This window comes from Anthonomus grandis, chromosome 8, assembly GCF_022605725.1.
Source record: "Anthonomus grandis grandis chromosome 8, icAntGran1.3, whole genome shotgun sequence".
NCBI lineage: Eukaryota > Metazoa > Arthropoda > Insecta > Coleoptera > Curculionidae > Anthonomus > Anthonomus grandis.
Genome location: NC_065553.1, coordinates 18193546 through 18212858, shown reverse-complemented (window position 1 = coordinate 18212858; position 19313 = coordinate 18193546). Strand labels below are relative to the sequence as shown.

Genomic DNA, 19313 nt, shown 5'->3' with positions numbered 1-19313 from the left:
TCTTCTGGGCGTCTCTATCAACGAAACGACACTGACCTATAAATGTATGTCGAATTCGCACGTTCTTTGGCATCTACACGTTGAGACTTGCATGCGCGTCTCGCACGCGCGTTCAAAATTCTGTCGAGAACAGAAATTTGCACGTCACGTCAATTGTGAACGCACGTTCATCAACGCTGTCGATATCTGCATACATACGGACGTTTTTGAGTGCGCGTTTACGAACGCGCGTTTATGAATTAAGTCATCAGCGTGTGTCTGTAAAGGCCTTAAGAATCAAATAAGGCCCTAAGGTCGCCTTAACTATCCAACAGATGAATTTATTAGGAAAGAATAAACACAATAAAGACATAATAAAATAAATATATGATAGACATAAAACTCATACTGTACTATGTCACTAATCGGTGTTAACGTACAAAACTATTATATAATCCTTTGTAAGCTCGGTATGAAATGTTAAATTGAATAATTTCATTATTAAAAATGTTAAATAACCAATGACGCTTGCAGTACAGCGGCTCTTTATTTATAAGACATGAGAAACAAAACAAACGTTTGACACCAAATTACGGTTTCTTCATCGACGACCGTCGCGAGGAGTTTACAACAAAAAAAAAAGAAATTGCCTGTCGGCTAAATTAGTCATATTCTGATTATTTATTCGCGTGGGTGTTAGATAATAATTATGTGCAAAGAAATTGACCACTTGACCAATGAAGAAATATCGAATGATTACATTTGCGATGAAAGGGATAATTAAAATGTGGCAGGTTATCTGATATTCTTCAAAAAAAATGTCAAAATACTTTTCTTTGAATTAGTGTTCGAAGAAATTTAATGTACGAATATCTGGGTCAATATCGTTGAATATAAAATGATACTTTGGGTTTTTCAGATTTAGCAATTCCGAAATTAAATTATATTTGCGTGTTTGCTTTGTTTAACCTTCTGTATTATAAGAATTTATAATTTGTGTTTTAAAACTAAATAGAAATAAGTCAGTAAGAGCCAAAATGACAGTTTTTGACGATTGAATTTATTTTAGACGATTGATTAAAAAAGACAATTTGACGTGTTTTTTTTTTTTTTTTTTTTTTTTTTTTTTTTTTTAAGAAAGTTATTAAGGGTGGATCGTTTTGAAATTAAGGTACTGTACATACATACATACATGTATGTATTAAATGTGTATCAAAAAGGTTAGTTCTTGTTCTCTTAACCGTGACGAAATAAAAATAACATTCAGTAACACCAATGCTAGAATGCATGTTGTTTAGCAAAAAGAAAACAAAAACTCCCATACATTTGTAGTCAGGTGTCACAAGATCCTTTGTATCATTTGTGGCAAGAGTTATGTCAACACAAAAGTGATGTTCAAAACAGAATTCACCCTACAGCATTAGCAGGACATTTTAAAGAGCTAAATCATTCTTTTGACTTTGATAACATAAACATTATTGACCTGTGAAATGAAACACTAGGCGTGATGTAAAAAACCTAAGTTGCTTACTCAATTTTAATATGTAAATATTTACCGACCTAAATATCGCAATTGTAGAGTCCTAAAGATTACATAGTTTTCATTGGAACTTGACCAATTTATCCACAATATAAACTCATCTGCCTCTAATTATATTGTTTCTTTATTCAGTATTCGTTTATTCTTAGTAAGATCAGGTACAGAAAATACATTTGGAAACAATTTCCAAAAACTGAAATCCAAAAGATTTAGTTCAGAAGAACATTTCTTTTGTTTGAGAGTGTAAGAAACTTGTGTTTAAAATATCTCAAAAATCAAGCCGTAAACTTTACAATAGATAAAAAGTTAGACCATCCGCTTGCTTCAAAAAATGTACATTCAAGACACAAAAACTGCTTAACGGTCAATAAAGATATTTAAAAAAAATATTAAAATTTCATTAAAAAGTATCAAATTCCACATCTTACACCTAATATCCTACAAAAATCGAGTTCAATGCCATCAAAACAAAGCAAAAAAAATTAATCATTTCTTCTGTGTTATACAATTTCATTCAGAATTCCCCAGCCCGCCAAGAAATGATTACATAACCCCTTCTTAGATCCGTTTGTACGCACCAATTCTTAAAAGTCCGGTTATCGGTACCCCTCTTGAGGAACCCAATGCAACCGATACTTACTAGTGCTTATTATATAAAACCTCGGGTGAGTTGAGGCATATCATCAGTGTCTTTTGGTTACTTCTTTAAGAAAGTCTCAAGTAACCAAATAAAGATATTTTATTTATTGTAAATTATTTATTTATTTATTTAATTACTAAGTATAACAGACCTAAGGATAGTGATATAGAAAGGAGTTTTCTTGCAGCTTGGATTATTATATCGTTTTTTTGGTAAGTCTTGTGTTTTAATCGCGAAACACTCTCTCTGCATAAAATATGTCTTCATCTTAAAAGAAGTAAATACATATGTTTATAATTTAAGAAAAAGAGTACGATCCTATATACCAATTGTAAACCGATTTTGAATACTGTTAATAGTAAAAGGACTTAGATCTGGGGATTCAGGAGGCCAGACTTGGGAGCCACTAGCGCACAATCAATTTTAGCTCAAATGTCACAACATCTTGATTTATTTCAAAAAAAACATCAAAGGAATTAGATCTGGGAATTTATGCAATCCATATCAGCCAATTTTCATCTACATCAAAAAATAGCAATGGTATAATTTTTAATAATCAATCGGAAACTAATTAAGTGGTTTTTTGCAATTTTAGTTTATATTGCTCTTCACGTTGCTTGTGAAAATTGCATGAATGTTGTGAAAATTATCCATAAAGTTTCTTGAGTTATCTGCAAAAAAAACAGCAAAGGATTTAGATCATAGATAGGCCAAATTGCTCTTGATGTTACTATGGATATTTCTCATTGAGTTATTTAGAAAAAAATACACAAGATTTAAATCTGGAGACTATGAAGGCCAACAGTTTTAGAGCCAAAAACTCAGCAAATTTTCCTCGGAAATGGTTACTATGAAAATCTGTCATGGAACTTCTTAGGTTTTACGTATGCTTCAATTAACTTTATCCAATAAGCATGAATCATTGATACTTGAGCAAATTTAATCTTCAAAGGAAAATCTTGGCCAAATGACTTTAAAGCCATTAATTATGATATATGAAATAAGAAACAGGCCAAGAATCCTGCAAAACTGAAGTCGCAAAATGATTTTCTTAAGTTTTTCAAGTTCTGAATTTTTATACATTTAATATATACCAGTTTTCTTTAAGCTGTAATGATTTTTTCTTTCTTTCAAGATATTCTTGTACTCAACTGAGAAATCATTATCAAAGTTGTATCTACATCTGCATGTTTCTTAATTTGTATCTTTAATGTAACTTTAGTAGCTTGTTATTCCCTATTTTTATTTTTGGTTTTCCCTTTTAGATCAAAATCTTTAAAGTGGTTCGTTCAAATAACGTCCTGTGGCTTAATAAATTTTGTCTAAGAATTTTTCAAAACTTCAATTTTATGAATTCATTTATATTTTTTCAGGGTTATGGATACTAACTTAATATTAGTTTAGGCCAACTTCTTCAATTTCTGAGATCATTAAATAATTAGGAATGTTGTTATTTTGATTGTTTCAAACTTCAAGTTTTAATCTTGTAAATACGTTTGAATTCAGAAAATGCCTGATTTTGTTACTATTTTTTTTCCTAAATTTAATATTTGTATTCAAAAATTGTACAATAACTTTAAAAAATTGCTTTTTTCCAAACAGCTGTAAATTTCTTAATTTTCTATCAAACTTTCGGTTTCGTTAATTAGCGAGATTAGCACATCTTGTCGGAAAGAAGTTTTGTCCATAGTAAGTTCGATGAAAGGATAATTTTGACCTGGTTTTCCAGATTGATGTTAAATAAAAGGAGGTTAAAGATGACAGTTAGAGGTACCGTTAGGAAACTTATGATATATTTTAATATCATGTATCCATTTGCGAATTTACAGAAAATCAAGACAAAGCTGAAAATCATCATTGAGAATGCATCAATCTGAGAAATTTTCTTTGTACTTTTTCAATGGCAATGGTGCTGATGTAGGTATATAACGAAAATGAAAATGACATCATCTTCTAATAAATCCAAGCATCTGAAGTGATTTAGGTACTATGGAGTTAATGTGAGGTACAAATGAGAGTTGAATATCAACGGTAAACCCTAGGTCATAAGTCTGTAATAGGAAACTTAAGAGAATATTATTGATCTGCTAGGGTAAATGAATACGTTTCTTCTATTAATTGTTATGCAATTAACACGTAGAAAAAAACTTAAGTTGTGACCTGCCATGAATGATGATCAACTCCCTGGAATAAATACACAATTATTCCAGGCATTTGAGGTTCATTTGATTTTTTAACGGAAATGTCAAGGAATCTAAGTGATCAACTACCTGGAATAAATACCCAATTATTCCAGGCATTTGAGGTTAATTTGATTTTTTAACGGGAATGTCAGGGAATCTAAGTGATCAACTCCCTAGAATAAATACACAATTATTTCAGGCATTTGAGGTTCATTTGATTTTTAACGGGAATGTCAGGGAATCTAAGTGATCAACTCCCTGGAATAAATACACAATTATTCCAGGCATTTAAGGTTCATTTGATTTTTTAACGGGAATGTCAGGGAATCTAAGTGATCGACTCCCTGGAATAAGTATATCATTGTTCCAGGCATTTGAGGTTCATTTGATTTTTTAACGGGAATGTCAGAGAATCTAAGTGATCAACTCCCTGGAATAAATACACAATTATTCCAGGCATTTGAGTTTCACACAGTAAAACACATCCAAGACACTTTAAGACACTTAGCTTTATGCGACACCACTCAACAAGACCAAATCTGTCAGTATCACTTACTATCATTAAAAATTTAAGATCGTCAGCGAAAAATAAAAAAGTATTTATAAAAATCATTAGTAAATATTTGAAACATCAAAGGCCAGAAATGTAAGAGATACCGGACTTTCCCTGAACTATCCTTGATGCCAGAGTTCTTCAACCACTGTAACAACGATCCCTAGATTCCAAAGTGTTCAAGCTTAAAAATCGAAACTTCACGAGGATCAAACGCCTTGGAAAAGTCGGTGTAGATATATAATAAACCTGATAATCATTCTCCAAGGCTTCGAATAATCGGTGGTTGTAACTCGGCTGAGATTCAGCTCCGCAGATAGCCCAGCACGAAAACCAAACTTTAAAAAAAATATTTTAGATAATTTTACTCCTAACATTCTTATTCTATAGAAAAATTATTCGATGATAATGACAAAATCCTTAAAAAAATTAGAGAATCTTCCAAATCCTATTCTCTGTACCACAACCACCTAAGTTAGGGACTCGCGCTTACGAATATGCTTAAGGACAATTTCCCCCCGAAGCTTCCGGACTATTATAATGACTCTCGCAATTTTCAAAAATACTTGCAAATTCTTCATTGATTTTCACCTCGAAAAATTTCTTTACATGTGAAAACCCATTATTGCACAAAAAAAATAATTACAACCCAGACATTGTTTACCCAACCAAAAGAACCTTCAAACCCAAGGGTATTATCGTTGCTCTAATACCACTTATTCAACATGACTGATGTCAGCATGAAACGGTCTTGTATGTGGTCAATTCCTTCTTGAAGAAAGTGAAATGGGTCGCGTGGGGGTTACTATATAATCCGGTGATAGAGAGTGAAATTTTAACAGTGTCTTCGGAACTGTTATGTTTTTTTTTAGTTTTTTTGGTGCCGGTGTTTGTGAAAAATTGGTGAGTGGGTTCTTATTTTTTTACCATTAATCTAACAGTGATTGTCTTATATAGTATATAAATTATTTATTTGTTAATAAGTTTATATAGGCTATGAATAAAGTTAAATTCCAGATGCAAAACTCATATAGTCCGTGAATATTTATTTGGAACATTCATAAAATAATGAATGTACTATTCACCTACCGTATAAATACATAAGTTCAAATTTTCATAAAAAAATTGTCTCCCAAAACAAAACATTAGAACATCTCAGGAATATGATGTAAAAGACTGTTGTCATAATATATAATATTGGAAATGGAATTTAATACCAGCATATTTCCAGTAGACCTTAGAGTTTCTTTAATAGGTATTCTTTAGTTTCTTTTTGATCTTTCAATGGTGTATTTTTAATTTGAAATTATAGATAGTAATTTTGTCATTTAAACAGCATAATAGAAGAAATTTTCTATATATTTTTGTTTAAATTCAATTTTCAATTTTTAGTCATAGGTCCTAGGAATGTTTATCTGAAAAGTGTTTGAGTGCAATATGCGGCTGAACTATCTGAAAACAAAGCATATATTCTCTTTTAAAAAAACCAAAATCTTATCTCGTGAAAGAACATATCCGAAATATTAAATGAATAATATTAGAACATTTAAGGGATGTCCTATAAGCGGTTAAAACAATCATGTATTCCATGAAAAATATATATTATTTAAATAAATTATATTCTGGAATTTCTTACCAAAGTACTGTAAGATTTACATTATTGACATTTAAAGAATATTTTTAACCTTTTTTTAAATACATTTTTCCTTTATTTTTGTATTTTCCATTAAATTATTTAAATATTTTTTTTTAATTCTTCTGATATTAACTTTTCTGTACACTTTAACTAAAATTTAAAAAAGTTTATAAATATTTTAAAATGAAGATAATTTTTTACTTCAAAGATTTATATCTTCTATAACTTTATTCAATATAACAAAAAATCTAAAACAATGAATGAAATATGTCAGAAATAATTAACAAAAATATTCTCAGAATATTCCAGTAATACACCGAACAAAAACCCATCTTGCCATGAAACCTTCGTGAGACATTATTGAGATATCCCAGGAAAATCACATCAAAACATCAATGTATCGAATTTTTGTAAATTTTATGGAAAAATGTCAACGGTTTGCTGTAGTAGTTTAGCTGTTCATGACCAAAATCTAACGAGGCTAGCAAAACTCACAGGTCAAGGGAGGGAAAAAATTACAACAAAAACATGAAAATCAAACTTAAAATATATAAGAACAAAAAAATAAACCAAAATCCCATCTACTTTTTATGACTTAACTTTCATCTACTTATCATAATCAAACATCATTATCATCACATAATATATTATATAATATTTAACACCAATATTGTCGTTCTTATATACTAACCCAACGGCAAATTACATAACTTAGCGCCCTCATACATATAAAATAGCCTGAAGAACTCGATGACATCATCAACTACAAACAAAACAGCCGAAGAAAGTGTTCTATGCCAAAGAAAGTAAAAGCGTTCGGAGGCGTTGACATACATCCATCGGTGTTATTGGCCTCTGGCCTACGACTTACCAAAAATGACAAATCTGAGGGCGGTCATCTCATTTCGGGAAATTAGAAATTGATTTCTATTTATCAGAAATAATCTCTTCATTTATAACTCTTAGGCAATCATTATTTCACACTCAACTAGCATACAATAGGCCAGTCATCATTGTATTTAAATGTCTTAAGCCGATATAACAATGAGAAATGAGTGAAAGTGCAGTAAAATGAATGATATAAATAAAAGGATTTCATGTTTCGCTTTGGTTTTAATTTACATGGTAATTTGATAATCAGCAATTACCTTAAGTGAAACCTTATGACCAAATCATGTTAAAAGAAAAAATTTTATTTCAGAATAATGAAATTCCTATCGGCCCCCTGGGCACTACTCCTGCTCCTAACGGTAACATCTGCCGAACAAAATGGCTGGTCGTGGAACCAAAACGAGGAGACCCCATCTCAAAACTCAAATGAAGAAATCCAAAACATTGCCATGTCTTCTTTCGACTTAGAACCGGCGGCAACTGAAAACTTTGAGCAAAATACTACTGACGTTGAAAAGGTACAATCACCAACTCATTCACACACCTCTTGTATAAACCAATGTATTTCCCCACAGGTAATTGATGAAATCCTAGTCTCTCAAAGACAAGGAAGAGCTCTGCAGGGATACGATGAAATATACAGCGATCCTAACGTGCAAGAGGTTCTTCAAAAAGGAGATGACGGAGAAGCCAGGAATGTGATCAAAGAAAGGCTTTGCTACCTAGGCCTCATGCAGTGTAGCAAAGAAATCGAAGGCAAACGCCCATACATCAGCCCAGAAGAACTAATTTACGCCCAACCTGTGGCAATTAATCCAGTAGGCCGTCCAATCCCCACCATCCCAGTAAAGGGAGTCAGAGGAACTTACGGACCACCCAAACCCTTGCCAGTCCCCCATGGGAATAAATTCGGTCCACCACCTGGAAAGTACCCGCCCTCTTATTCTCCCAACAAACCACCAAGAAGAAATTACGGTCCCAGTTTTTCTGGAAACACTTTGGGAGGAAGCAAACCAGGTTACTTTGGCGGGCTTAACAAGCCACCCTTCTTGTCTGGCGGTGAGATTCTTGCAGAAGGAGAATTTTTAAATAAACCTCCAGGTCTAGACTATTTTAACAAAGAGCCCAGCCCGAGTCTCACTGTTCCAGATGCGCCTTATCAGTTCGAATCCATTTCTGGAGCGACTCACAAGGACAAGAGAGTCGAAATTACTGTTAATGCCCAAGGTGGTGTAGCAACAGCTACAGCGGCCAGCGCTGGCAAAGGAGGTTTAGTAGAACACGTGCATCATCATTTCCACCATAACGCTGACGGAGCTAACAAAGCACCAACTGTAGTTGTTAATCCTATACCTGTAGCTGCTGCAGCAGTAACTACCTCTCTGGACACCTTATCACATTCATCTAGCTCCTTTGGAAGCAGCTCGTCTTTAAATAGTAACGGATTTATTCCCATAGGTACTGGCAATCTGCCTCTGGGAAATGTTAATCAAGGTTATGCTGGACTCGGTGGAAGTACTTATGGAGGTCAAACAGTTGCCAGCTATGGATCCGGAGCTTCTGGAGCCAGTTTTGGAGGAGTTAAGCCGGTTAATGAGAACTTTGGTCCTCAGACGTTTGGAGCATCTGCTTCGGGGCTAGGATCGTTTGGTGCTTCGTCTAGCTTTGGCAGCAACAGTTTTGGGTCATCTGGTGGCTACTACGGTTCAAATGGATTGTACAAAAAAGAACTCAATGTTGAATCCGTTAACAATAACTACCTTGGCTCAAATTATGCTGATAAGTACCAAGGTGTCGAATCAGCCAGGTGAGCTTATTAAACATTTAAACTGTATTTATATATTTACATTGTTGTGATTATTTTTAGAGCTGAAAACTATGACTGTGTGTGTGTTCCTTATGATCAATGTCCGACCCATGACGTCATTGGGCGCAAAGATGATCTATACCTCGCCCTAGATCCTAGAAACCTAAAGAGTGATATTGAGGCAGAAAGTGATAAGGAAGAAACAAGAGTAATCACCGATGGAAATGGAAATATGACTGTTGTAAGAGTTCCAAAAGACGTGACCAATTCTAATGTAACAGTAGAAGCTGAAAGCAAAGAAGCTGAAAAATCTAGAAGAAAACGTGAAGCTGCTGCCGAGGAAAAGCAAGATAATAAAGAAGACGGAGAGCACAATATTGAAGGAGTAAGTATATTTTTGACAATTATTTACTTTATGGACGAGTTTGAAGGTAAGTCTACTACTAAAAAGCTAAAAGATTAACAAATTAACTGAAATTTAATTGCATAACAATGACGACTTGGAACATGTATAGTTAAAAACATTCCCTGGTTGGAAGTTACCTACTTTATCATATAAAGACATTAATAATGAACTAATGGCGAAGTCTTCTATGTACAAATCTACCCACTGCCTCTTTGGCTTGAGGAATTAACAAAATTACCAGAAAAACTAATTCGAAAATGATAAGATCCTTAATGTGGCTGTATTGTTACAGCGCCAATATCAAGGCCAATATCAAAGTACCTACGACAATATAATGAAGAAGCTGAAGCCATCAATAGGCATCTCTTTTGGTCTACCTTACCAGGGAGGCGGTGGGTACCCTTACTCTCCCAATAATGTTTATCCCCACCACGGAACTATTGGTTATACTGGTATCAATTTGGGTTTAGTTTCTGTAAACCCTTTGGTGTCTGTTCAATTTTCAAAAGATGATTATGGAAATAAAGTAATCAAACCCCATATAAACTTACATATCACCCCTAACGATTATTTGGTCAACAAATTTGATGATCTGGTTGCATATAAGAAGCGCATAGTTTCATTGAACAAGCATAAACATTACCACGTGCATAAGGGTGGCTATGGATACGTTTCTTCACCACATGAAGGTTATGGCGGACCTTACAGGGAACATCCTGGAGAATTTCATCACGGTCCCGAATACATCCACGGCCCACCGGGCTACCACCATACTCCAGAGATATATGATGGCCCTCCTAGCCATTATCATAAACCTTCATCTCAGTATTATGATCCTTCGAGTGAATACCATGGTCCTCCCGGTCATTATCAAGGTCCTGCAATTGAATATGATCATCCGCCAAGCTATGATGGCCCAAGTGGTCCATTTTTTCCCAATAAACCTTCCCTAGGAGGATACTATGATGATCCTCAAAACTATGGAGGTGGCTACCAAGAGCCCTTCTATGGCAGATCATATAATAATCTCACTTACACAAGTGGTTTAAATCTACTGAAGCAATATATTGAGAAAGTAAATGATGGTTCTATAAATTATGGAAATGATGTAAGATTTGATCAACTAGACTCAAATAGCATTGAAAAAGATGATCTGGCTGACAATCACACGTTCCGTGGAGGTAAAAGTATTAAATTTGATGAGGGAGAGGCATCACCTGAGCACCGACAAGAATCCTCAGGGATTCGAGTTGGGAAAAGTATCAGGTTTGACGAGGGGGAAACCAATAGTAGGCTCACTTGGTCTCCGGATCAGTATCCAACAGACGGGTTCCGTGGGGGAAAAAGTTTTAAATTCGAAGGGGAGAGTAGTTCGGTAACCTTCCCTGGTAGCAGAAGAAAACGAGACATTACTGACAATGACTTGACCCATAATGAAAGTAGAAGCAAAACCCAGAAGGTAATAAGTTTTCAATTGATAAAACTATTTATAAAAGAACCAATTCTAATGAACCTATTTTCACATTTTAGCGTCAAGCATATTACGGTAGACCTCAAACTTGCGGTCCAAGACACGTGTGTTGCCGTAGACCAGTCAGGCCAGTACCAAGTGTAAATAGAAACACCTGCGGCACTAGACATTCTCAAGGCATTAATGGACGTATCAAGAACCCAGTGTACGTAGATGGAGACTCTGAGTTTGGAGAATACCCATGGCAAGTGGCGATTTTAAAGAAAGACCCTAAGGAGAGTGTGTACGTTTGCGGTGGTACTTTGATTGATCCCCTGCATATCATCACCGCTGCCCATTGCGTTAAGCAGTAAGTATTTGAAGCTGCTGATTAAAGTTTATTAAATAAATCATAACATTATTTCAGATACACCAACTTTGACTTGCGAGTGCGTCTGGGTGAATGGGATGTGAACCACGATGTAGAGTTCTACCCTTACATCGAACGGGACATTGCAAGCTTAACGGTTCATCCAGAATTCTACGCCGGTACGCTGGCCAATGATATCGCTATCTTAAGAATGAGCACACCCGTCGATTTCGCCAAGCATCCTCACATTGCCCCCGCTTGTTTACCTCATCCTCAAGATGACTACACCGGAACCAGATGCTGGACCACCGGCTGGGGCAAAGACGCTTTTGGTGACTTTGGAAAATACCAGAATATCCTTAAGGAAGTCGATGTTCCAATTGTTGGATTTGGGCAATGCCAAAGGCAGTTACAGAACACTAGATTAGGTAATAAGTTTGTTTATATGAAGTTTAAAAGGTATCTTATTGGTTTCTTCTTCTTCAGGTTATGAGTTTAAACTTCACCCAGGATTTGTTTGCGCTGGTGGTGAAGAAGGCAAAGATGCTTGCAAAGGAGACGGTGGTGGTCCCATGGTATGTGAAAGAGGTGGTACCTGGCAAGTGGTAGGCGTGGTGAGCTGGGGAATCGGTTGTGGTCAAGTTGGCGTTCCTGGTGTGTACGTTAGAGTGGCCCATTACTTGGATTGGATCAGACAAGTCACGCAAAGATATTAAACTTTTGTGATATGAGTTAGTGTATAATTATTTTTTAAGTTATTTATTACTAGTTTTGTTGTTTTTTTTAAATTATTGCTAACTTATTAAATAATTGTGTAAATATTGATAAGGCCTTTAAAAAGTAACGGCTCATTTTTTATATTACCATATTATTCTGCTTAGCTGCTGTAAATGTAATGCTTTGTGATAGTAATTGTCTTAGAATAAATAGATGGACTTCAATAAACAATTTTTCTATAAATTCGTATAGTTTTAATTAAAAAACCTGATCGACCTAATTTATTAATATCCAAAGACTTAAAGATTATTCATGTGCTGGCCCTATTTTTAATATCAAAAAATATATATATCTCCTTTAAAGTTCATCTCTCTGTAGGAAATCATCATGACAATTCTAGTCTTCTAGATAGCCAACTATTCTAAAAGAACAGGGATACTGAAATCGGTAGTAAACGACAACACTAGGCGATTTCAAAATCACCCATATCATGTTCAACGGGTACAAAGCTTACTGCCTCGAGACTACGAACCACGCCTACAATTTTGCCACAGAATGTTGCAAAAACATTAAGAGGATCCGAATTTTTTAGAAAATATACTGTGATCGGATGAGAGTACATTCAAAAAGGATGGATTTATGAACATACACAATTTGCACACTTATGCATTACAAAATCCCCACTCTATTCGAGAAGAAAGGTCGCAGTACAAGTAAACGTTGTGGACCGGTATCTTGAACGGCCGTTTAATTCGTCCATTCGAATTACCAGAAAATTTGAACTGGCAGGCTTATTTAGGTTTTGGTCAAAACGATCTAACAATCCTTTTAGATGTTCCTTTGGCCAGTCGCCGAATAATGTGGTTCCAAAATGATGGTTGACCAGTTTGATGGTAAAGTACAGATGGATCGGTCGACTTGGTCCAAGCTTATGGCCTCCCAGATCTCTAGACCTAAACGTCCTTAATATTTTTACTGGGGTTGCATAAATGAAAAGGTTTATGAAAGACCAATGAATAATGCCATTTATTTAAAAGATGCCTGCATTCGCGTTGGTGACAGACAAGTTAAATAAACATAATTATAAATTTGTTTTATTTTTTTCATAAGGTAGATTAGATTTATCTTTCACTCTATCACAATAACAGTAAACCGTTTTTGACAGTAAACATATTGGATAATTTTAAAAGCAGATTTTTGTAAGGTATTAGCCAGGTTGCCGTACAATTTTTTGGTCCAGTATGAGGGATCAAAGTTAAAAGATAGAAGGTTGAATCAATCTCGTAAATTCTAGAACCAAAAAGTTCCTTCCTTCCTGGCTCATTCTTGCTTTCAATTTCAGTTCCTATAGATGACTGTAGCGCAATAATTAAGATGTATCTCATACTGAAGATGTTTGAAACAATTTAAAACTGAAACCATTGCTCCAATCAATTTTAAATGAAAACTAACATGGCTTCGTCTTATACGTTGAGTAGTTTGCTTACTTTTTAAGCAAAAGTCTTGGGTGCAGTTACCTTGTTGATTCTATGAAATAATAATAATATATTTTTATTATTAAATAATAATATAATCAAAAGCTTTCGATAAAGGTAGCCGTTCTCCATGCTTAAGAATTATTCAAGAAAACAATGCTGGCATGAATAAAAATGTCAACACAAATCAACATTATTTTATTTACATTACAATAATTTTAGTATAACAAACAGAATTCTAAATAAATACAATATTTAAAATGTGTACAATTTCCTTTAAAGAGGATCAAAGGCTCTTTAAGTAACAAAGTCATTAAAAAAGTAAAATGAACAACTTTTTAAATAAAATTAGCACCTTGTTGATGTGACACCACATCTTTCATCGAAAAATACCAACTGCCGATTTTCGTTTCATTCAATAAGTCTTTGAAAGCAGTACAACCCTCTATGCTATTTAAAATTCCATAAACTGCTAAATCGGCCAGGTTAGGGTTATCACCTCCCAGGAATTTTGTTCCTTTCTTGTTCACTTCTCTAACCTAATATAAAGATAGGTAATAAAATCATATTGTTGATCAATCAATTCAAAAAAAGCGAAAAATTTGCTTTCGAGCTGTTCCAGACTTATGTTTTAATAGTGATGCAAATAATAAATACTAAGTTCATTTTTAGGCTAATGACTATAAATTCTGCACAGATTTTATCTTATTTAAGGTAAATTAAAGCTCACAGCATTTTTGAAGCAAAATCTTACCCATTTTGTACATTCATCATAAAGACTCTGCCTAACATCTTGTTTTAAATTGTGCCTTTTCTGAAGCCTTTTCCCAATAAGATACATAGCAGATGCTCCAACATAAATAATAAGACTTCGCTCCCATGGCGGAAAGTTCGTTTCCCATTCACCCACCTCTGAAAACCAATTAAAGGCCTGAAGGGCTTCTTCCCTTGTCCTATATACATTTGGGGACAGAGTGTGTACCAAAACATTATCGGCCCACTTCCTCCAGTTGCGTTCTTCGCTAAAAAAAATATGTATAACATTTTATATGTATCCTATGAGTCTTTTAGTTCTTACCTCATTTGTTCTTCTTTCTCCTTATGGTACTTTTCACTATTTAACATCAAAAAGTATCTATTCATTATTTCATTTTTCTTTGCACCACTTTCATCATAGAAACTTATAAATGGGAAACACTTTACTATTTCTGGCAAAGATTTATCACCATCTTTTAAGTAGGAGGCCAAAGCTGATATAATCATTGTACTGTCATTTAAAGGCTGAAATTTAAAAGATGAGATTGAAATATAGAAGTAGAATGTGTTTTATTTAAAGATGAGAGTACAGTCAAGTTTATTCATATTTACAAAAAAAAATGTGCCTTCGTTAAATAAAATGGCACAGTCTAAATATCATATAATAAAATCTTACTATGAACAAAATCCTAAAAATATTACAAGTTTAAAATAAAAAAATACACATTTAAAATATATACTTTGGAGTCTTTAATACTTTTAAAATGATATTATATCCTACTAGGTACATAAACTATACTTGGGCTTTCACAATTTTGCCTGCAAATACTCATCAAGGCTATAAAACACTCTTTCGGCCAGCAGTTTTTTTACAGAGTAAGCAAAATGTTATTTTGTTTAAAAGTTCATTTGGATAATGTGTAGTTGAGATACAGTATTAATTGTGTCTCCGAAATTGAGACTTACTTACCCCTAGGGTAAGTTAGTCTTTTAGAGATTCAACTTATGAACTTAGGTTATGTTTATCTCGATTATTTTTTGCATATATTAGACATTCAAAGATATAAAGTTCTGGCAGTGTGTATCAATTTTGTCTACCCTCTCCAAGGTTCTTGAGCGGCTTGCAAAAAAGAGAATCGTCTCTTTTTTGACCAAATACAATGTGCTGTCCCCTAATCAGTATGGATTACAGTCATCTAAGGGCACGCAGGATGCCATTTTCAGATTCTTGGAGAGTGTTTACAAGGAGGCTGCAGCAGTGGTGTTCTGTGATCTGTCCAAGGCCTTCGATTGTGTGGATCATGGAATACTGCTGTAAAGCTTGATTTTACGGATTGAGGGGAGTGGCTTTGGGGTGGTTGAAGTCATAGCTGTCTGGCCGCACCGAGAAGGTGGTTGCATCTGGATTTTCGTCAGGGATAGCACATCTTAAATGTGGTGTACCTCAAGGGTCAGTGTTGGGTCCTATTTTATTTTTATTATACGTTAATGACTTAAGCTCTCTATCACTGCATGGACTAGTGGTTCAGTTTGCCAATGATACTACAATTCTGTGGCATAACAAAGATCAAAAAGTAGTCAGATCTCTCATAGTAGAGAACCTTCACAAAATTAAAGAGTGGTGCATCTGCAATCAGCTTGTATTCAATGTTGATAAGACTTTTGTTCTGGGCTTTAAGTGTAATGTAGAGGGTTTTTTGTTTGATGAGCAGAGCCCACTACATGATAGGGATTATTGTCGATTTCTCGGCCTCTTCATTGATGAGAGTTTAAGGTTTGACAACCACGTTTTGGGCCTCGCTGCTAAACTTTCTTCTGGTTGTTTTGCAGTCAGGGTTGTCAGGCATGAGTTGGGGGGGTTGTTTGCTCGTTCAGTTCATTATAATCAGTTTCATATAAAATATGCTTCTATGTACAATCAAAATCGATTCTGTATTCTGTTTTTGTCCTGTATCCTGTATAACCAAATAAATACTTGTATTATAAATTCTAGGATTAGAAACCTTTTAGCACAAGTTTGTAAACTTAGCAAATAAAGTATATTTTGACTTGACTTGTAAGGAGTCTGAGTATAAGGAGACTGACTGCAAAATTCTCCTAGCCTGAGATGCATGACCCCAAGTCAAAAGACTGTAATTGCAGGTAGACTGTATTGAAGCATAGAAAACTATTTACAAAACATTTCTATTAACTGTTCTTTTTAAGTTTTTGAGGAGATAAATAGGCTTTGTCAGTTTTCTAGCAGCACAATCCAAATGCTTTTTAAAGATCAGATTAGGATCCAAAAAGATGTCCAGGGACCACACATCTGATCCCTCAATATTACTACCCTCCATATTGTGCAATAAAAGAAGAAGCATTTCTTCTGGTTTGTTAATGTGTTCAGACTAAGTTTATTTGCTCTGAACCACCTGCCTAAATTGGAGTTCACTTCAAAGCTTCAGCTCTAACTCTCCAAATTTTTATTCCTTTAAAGAGCAGTAGTGTCTAAACAGCAGCACTCTACAGTCAACTGACCTGTGTATATCATTGACATAAATAATAAATAGGAGTGGTTCTAAAACGGAGCCTTGTGATACACCATGAGATATTTGGCATTCTTCACATAAAGTTCAGGCCAAACAATTTTCGCGAAGTGACAGACTGACAGGAGTGTCAAGCCCCTATAGTGTTTGAGCTTGCCAAGAAGGATCTTCTGGGATATGCAGTCAAAGGTTTTCACAGGTACAAAGTATTGCCCCAATGTGGGATTCCATTTCAAGGCCCTCAACCCCATATTCCAAAGAACTCCAAAATTGTGTTTTTAGTATATTCTTTCTCTAAACCAAAACTGAAAGCTATTAAGGATTTTATTTTGTTCAAAGTAGGGTACTTTTGTTTTAGACATACCTTAAACACTTTTGATATGGTTAGAATTTAAGACATTGGACTTTTTGAACTTTGAACTGATTGGATAGACTCCCTCATTTACACATGAGTTTAAAAGCTTGGTTAGAGGGTATACTAAATGTTTAGACATTTAGTTCATAAATATCTCTAGCATGTTTATTCTTAAATTACTTATCTTTCTATTATTAAATTACTTTTTGCATCTCTAACTTCTATGTATAAGACCTGTTAAAAAGAAAAACCTTCTGTAGGTCTATGTGATTGACAGACCTGATGCATAAAAAGATTAGCTGTAACTGTGGCTAGTGGTACAGTGAATAAACTTTATTAGAAACAATATAATACTTTATCAGAAGCTAGTTAATATATCTTAGTAAAAAGAATGAGTTGTTGTTCATTATTTTTAAATAAACTGCCCTATTGTCAAGAGTAATCTCTTGCTCCTTGACACCTTGGTGCTCTATCCCTTGACATTTCTGGCGGGGATTTCTTAAAGCACTGGTCATGCTTCATTTTGTTCCAAGTGTCAAAGACTTGACAATAATAATTATTGGTTATTAATTCTATGCCATGGTATTCCGCCCTTAACCGACATAGTTGTTAATTTGTTTAGGTTTAGCTTTAAAGGTCTGCACCACACAGTTATGCTGTATGATGCATTTTTATCTACAACACATCTTCCTTATTTGTTTATATTATGATTTTTATTACCAGTGTTGTTTCTTAAATATTTAACAAATAAAAACATTTTGATTTGATTTGATAAGAGTCAAAACATAGAAGATGTTTTCTTCCGTCACATACTTTCTATCACCATATATGGCATTCTTTAGATCTGTCTGTGAAAGTTAAATTTAACTGAGTTTTCTTACCTGATACCCATTCTCTGTCTTTGCAACTAAAATAGGCACTTTTTTGTACTGAGACCATCTTATTGATTGCCTTAAAACTGGATCGACTTCAACTACATCATAAGAAACTCCATAATAATCCAAGAAGGCTCGAACTTTACAACAAAATGGACAGGTTTGGTATTGAAATAAGGTCAACTTCAAACCACTTTGATCATTTTCATATCGAACCTATAAATTATTAGAGTTTTTCTTATAGACGGATCAATACAGTTCTTGCTTTGGTGGGTTTGAGTGTACTTACTTCTCGACTGGGTTTAATCTCTGGTAATTCATTTACCATCTCAATAAAGCTCTGTTCGTTAATAAGATGATCCTTAGGGTTATTTTGCTTATGAATTGTATACCCTGTACCGACGATAGCACCCACAGCAACACCAGCAAGTCCCATTTTAAATACCCCTTTAAACATTCCAGAGGATGGTTTGCTGCTGTTACATCGTTTTAAAATCGTATTTTGAAGTGGACAGGTATTTCGGCAAACGCTTTGGGCACCGAAAAATACCGATCTACCAACATTTTGTGCTTTTTTCGTTATAATGTTCATTGTTTTGACGGTTTTTGGATAAATACCGTTAAAACTTTCTCCGGAATATTTGGCTTCGACTCCGAAGAATAAAAATAACAACCTCACTTTTGTTTGACAAATTTGACTGCAATCATATGATCACGACCGTCTAATGGTGCATTTATATGTGCACTGAACAATGAAAATTAGATTAAAAAATCATGTTAGAATTTTAAAGCGAGCACTCAAGAAATAAAATGCATTTATCGTTTTCACTCTTCGGCTTGCGCTCGCGAGACAGGCTACAATATATTTTTAGAGGCTGTGTTTCGATCTTGTCCTACTAATTTATTTTCTTTTTGTCTGCGTGTAAAAGGTAAGTTGAGCTTACTCTATGTGGTTAAAGCTTTCTACATACTAGCTTGCTTTTATTTGCTTTTTGGCTGAAAAATTTCCATTTTGTGCATGCTTATTTCCAATTACATTGCTTAAAGTTAAAGTATTATGAGTGAAGCAGGGGGGGGCGGCCCCCCCAGCCCATGACAACAATGCCAAAAGAATGTGACCCTATAGATAATGGCAATGTTGATGTTTGTAGTATT

General features: G+C 34.5%; 2 protein-coding genes across 4 annotated transcripts; one reads left to right on the top strand and one right to left on the bottom strand.

Moving 5' to 3' along the window:
- Positions 1-2215: 2215 nt before the first annotated feature.
- On the top strand, positions 2216-12415 carry LOC126739699 (uncharacterized). 3 transcript variants are annotated; one of them, XM_050445491.1, is made up of 8 exons: positions 5670-5798; positions 7733-7940; positions 7998-9229; positions 9290-9614; positions 9928-11094; positions 11166-11455; positions 11513-11883; positions 11942-12415. In XM_050445491.1, exons 2-8 carry the CDS (start codon positions 7737-7739, stop codon positions 12169-12171), a joined length of 3819 nt encoding a protein of 1272 aa, XP_050301448.1. In that variant the 5' UTR covers positions 5670-5798; positions 7733-7736; the 3' UTR covers positions 12172-12415. The 3 variants fall into 3 exon arrangements, with proteins under 3 accessions (XP_050301446.1, XP_050301448.1, XP_050301447.1); XM_050445489.1 differs by lacking the exons at positions 5670-5798; positions 9928-11094 and adding an exon at positions 2216-2371; XM_050445490.1 differs by lacking the exon at positions 9928-11094.
- Positions 12416-13829: 1414 nt separating this feature from the next.
- LOC126739807 (prostaglandin E synthase 2) lies at positions 13830-18837 on the bottom strand. Its single transcript, XM_050445626.1, has 5 exons — positions 18448-18837; positions 18165-18374; positions 14726-14928; positions 14402-14669; positions 13830-14186 (listed from the first exon to the last, which is right to left on the bottom strand). Exons 1-5 carry the CDS (start codon positions 18748-18750, stop codon positions 13986-13988), a joined length of 1185 nt encoding a protein of 394 aa, XP_050301583.1. The 5' UTR covers positions 18751-18837; the 3' UTR covers positions 13830-13985.
- Between the last annotated feature and the right edge of the window lie 476 nt (positions 18838-19313).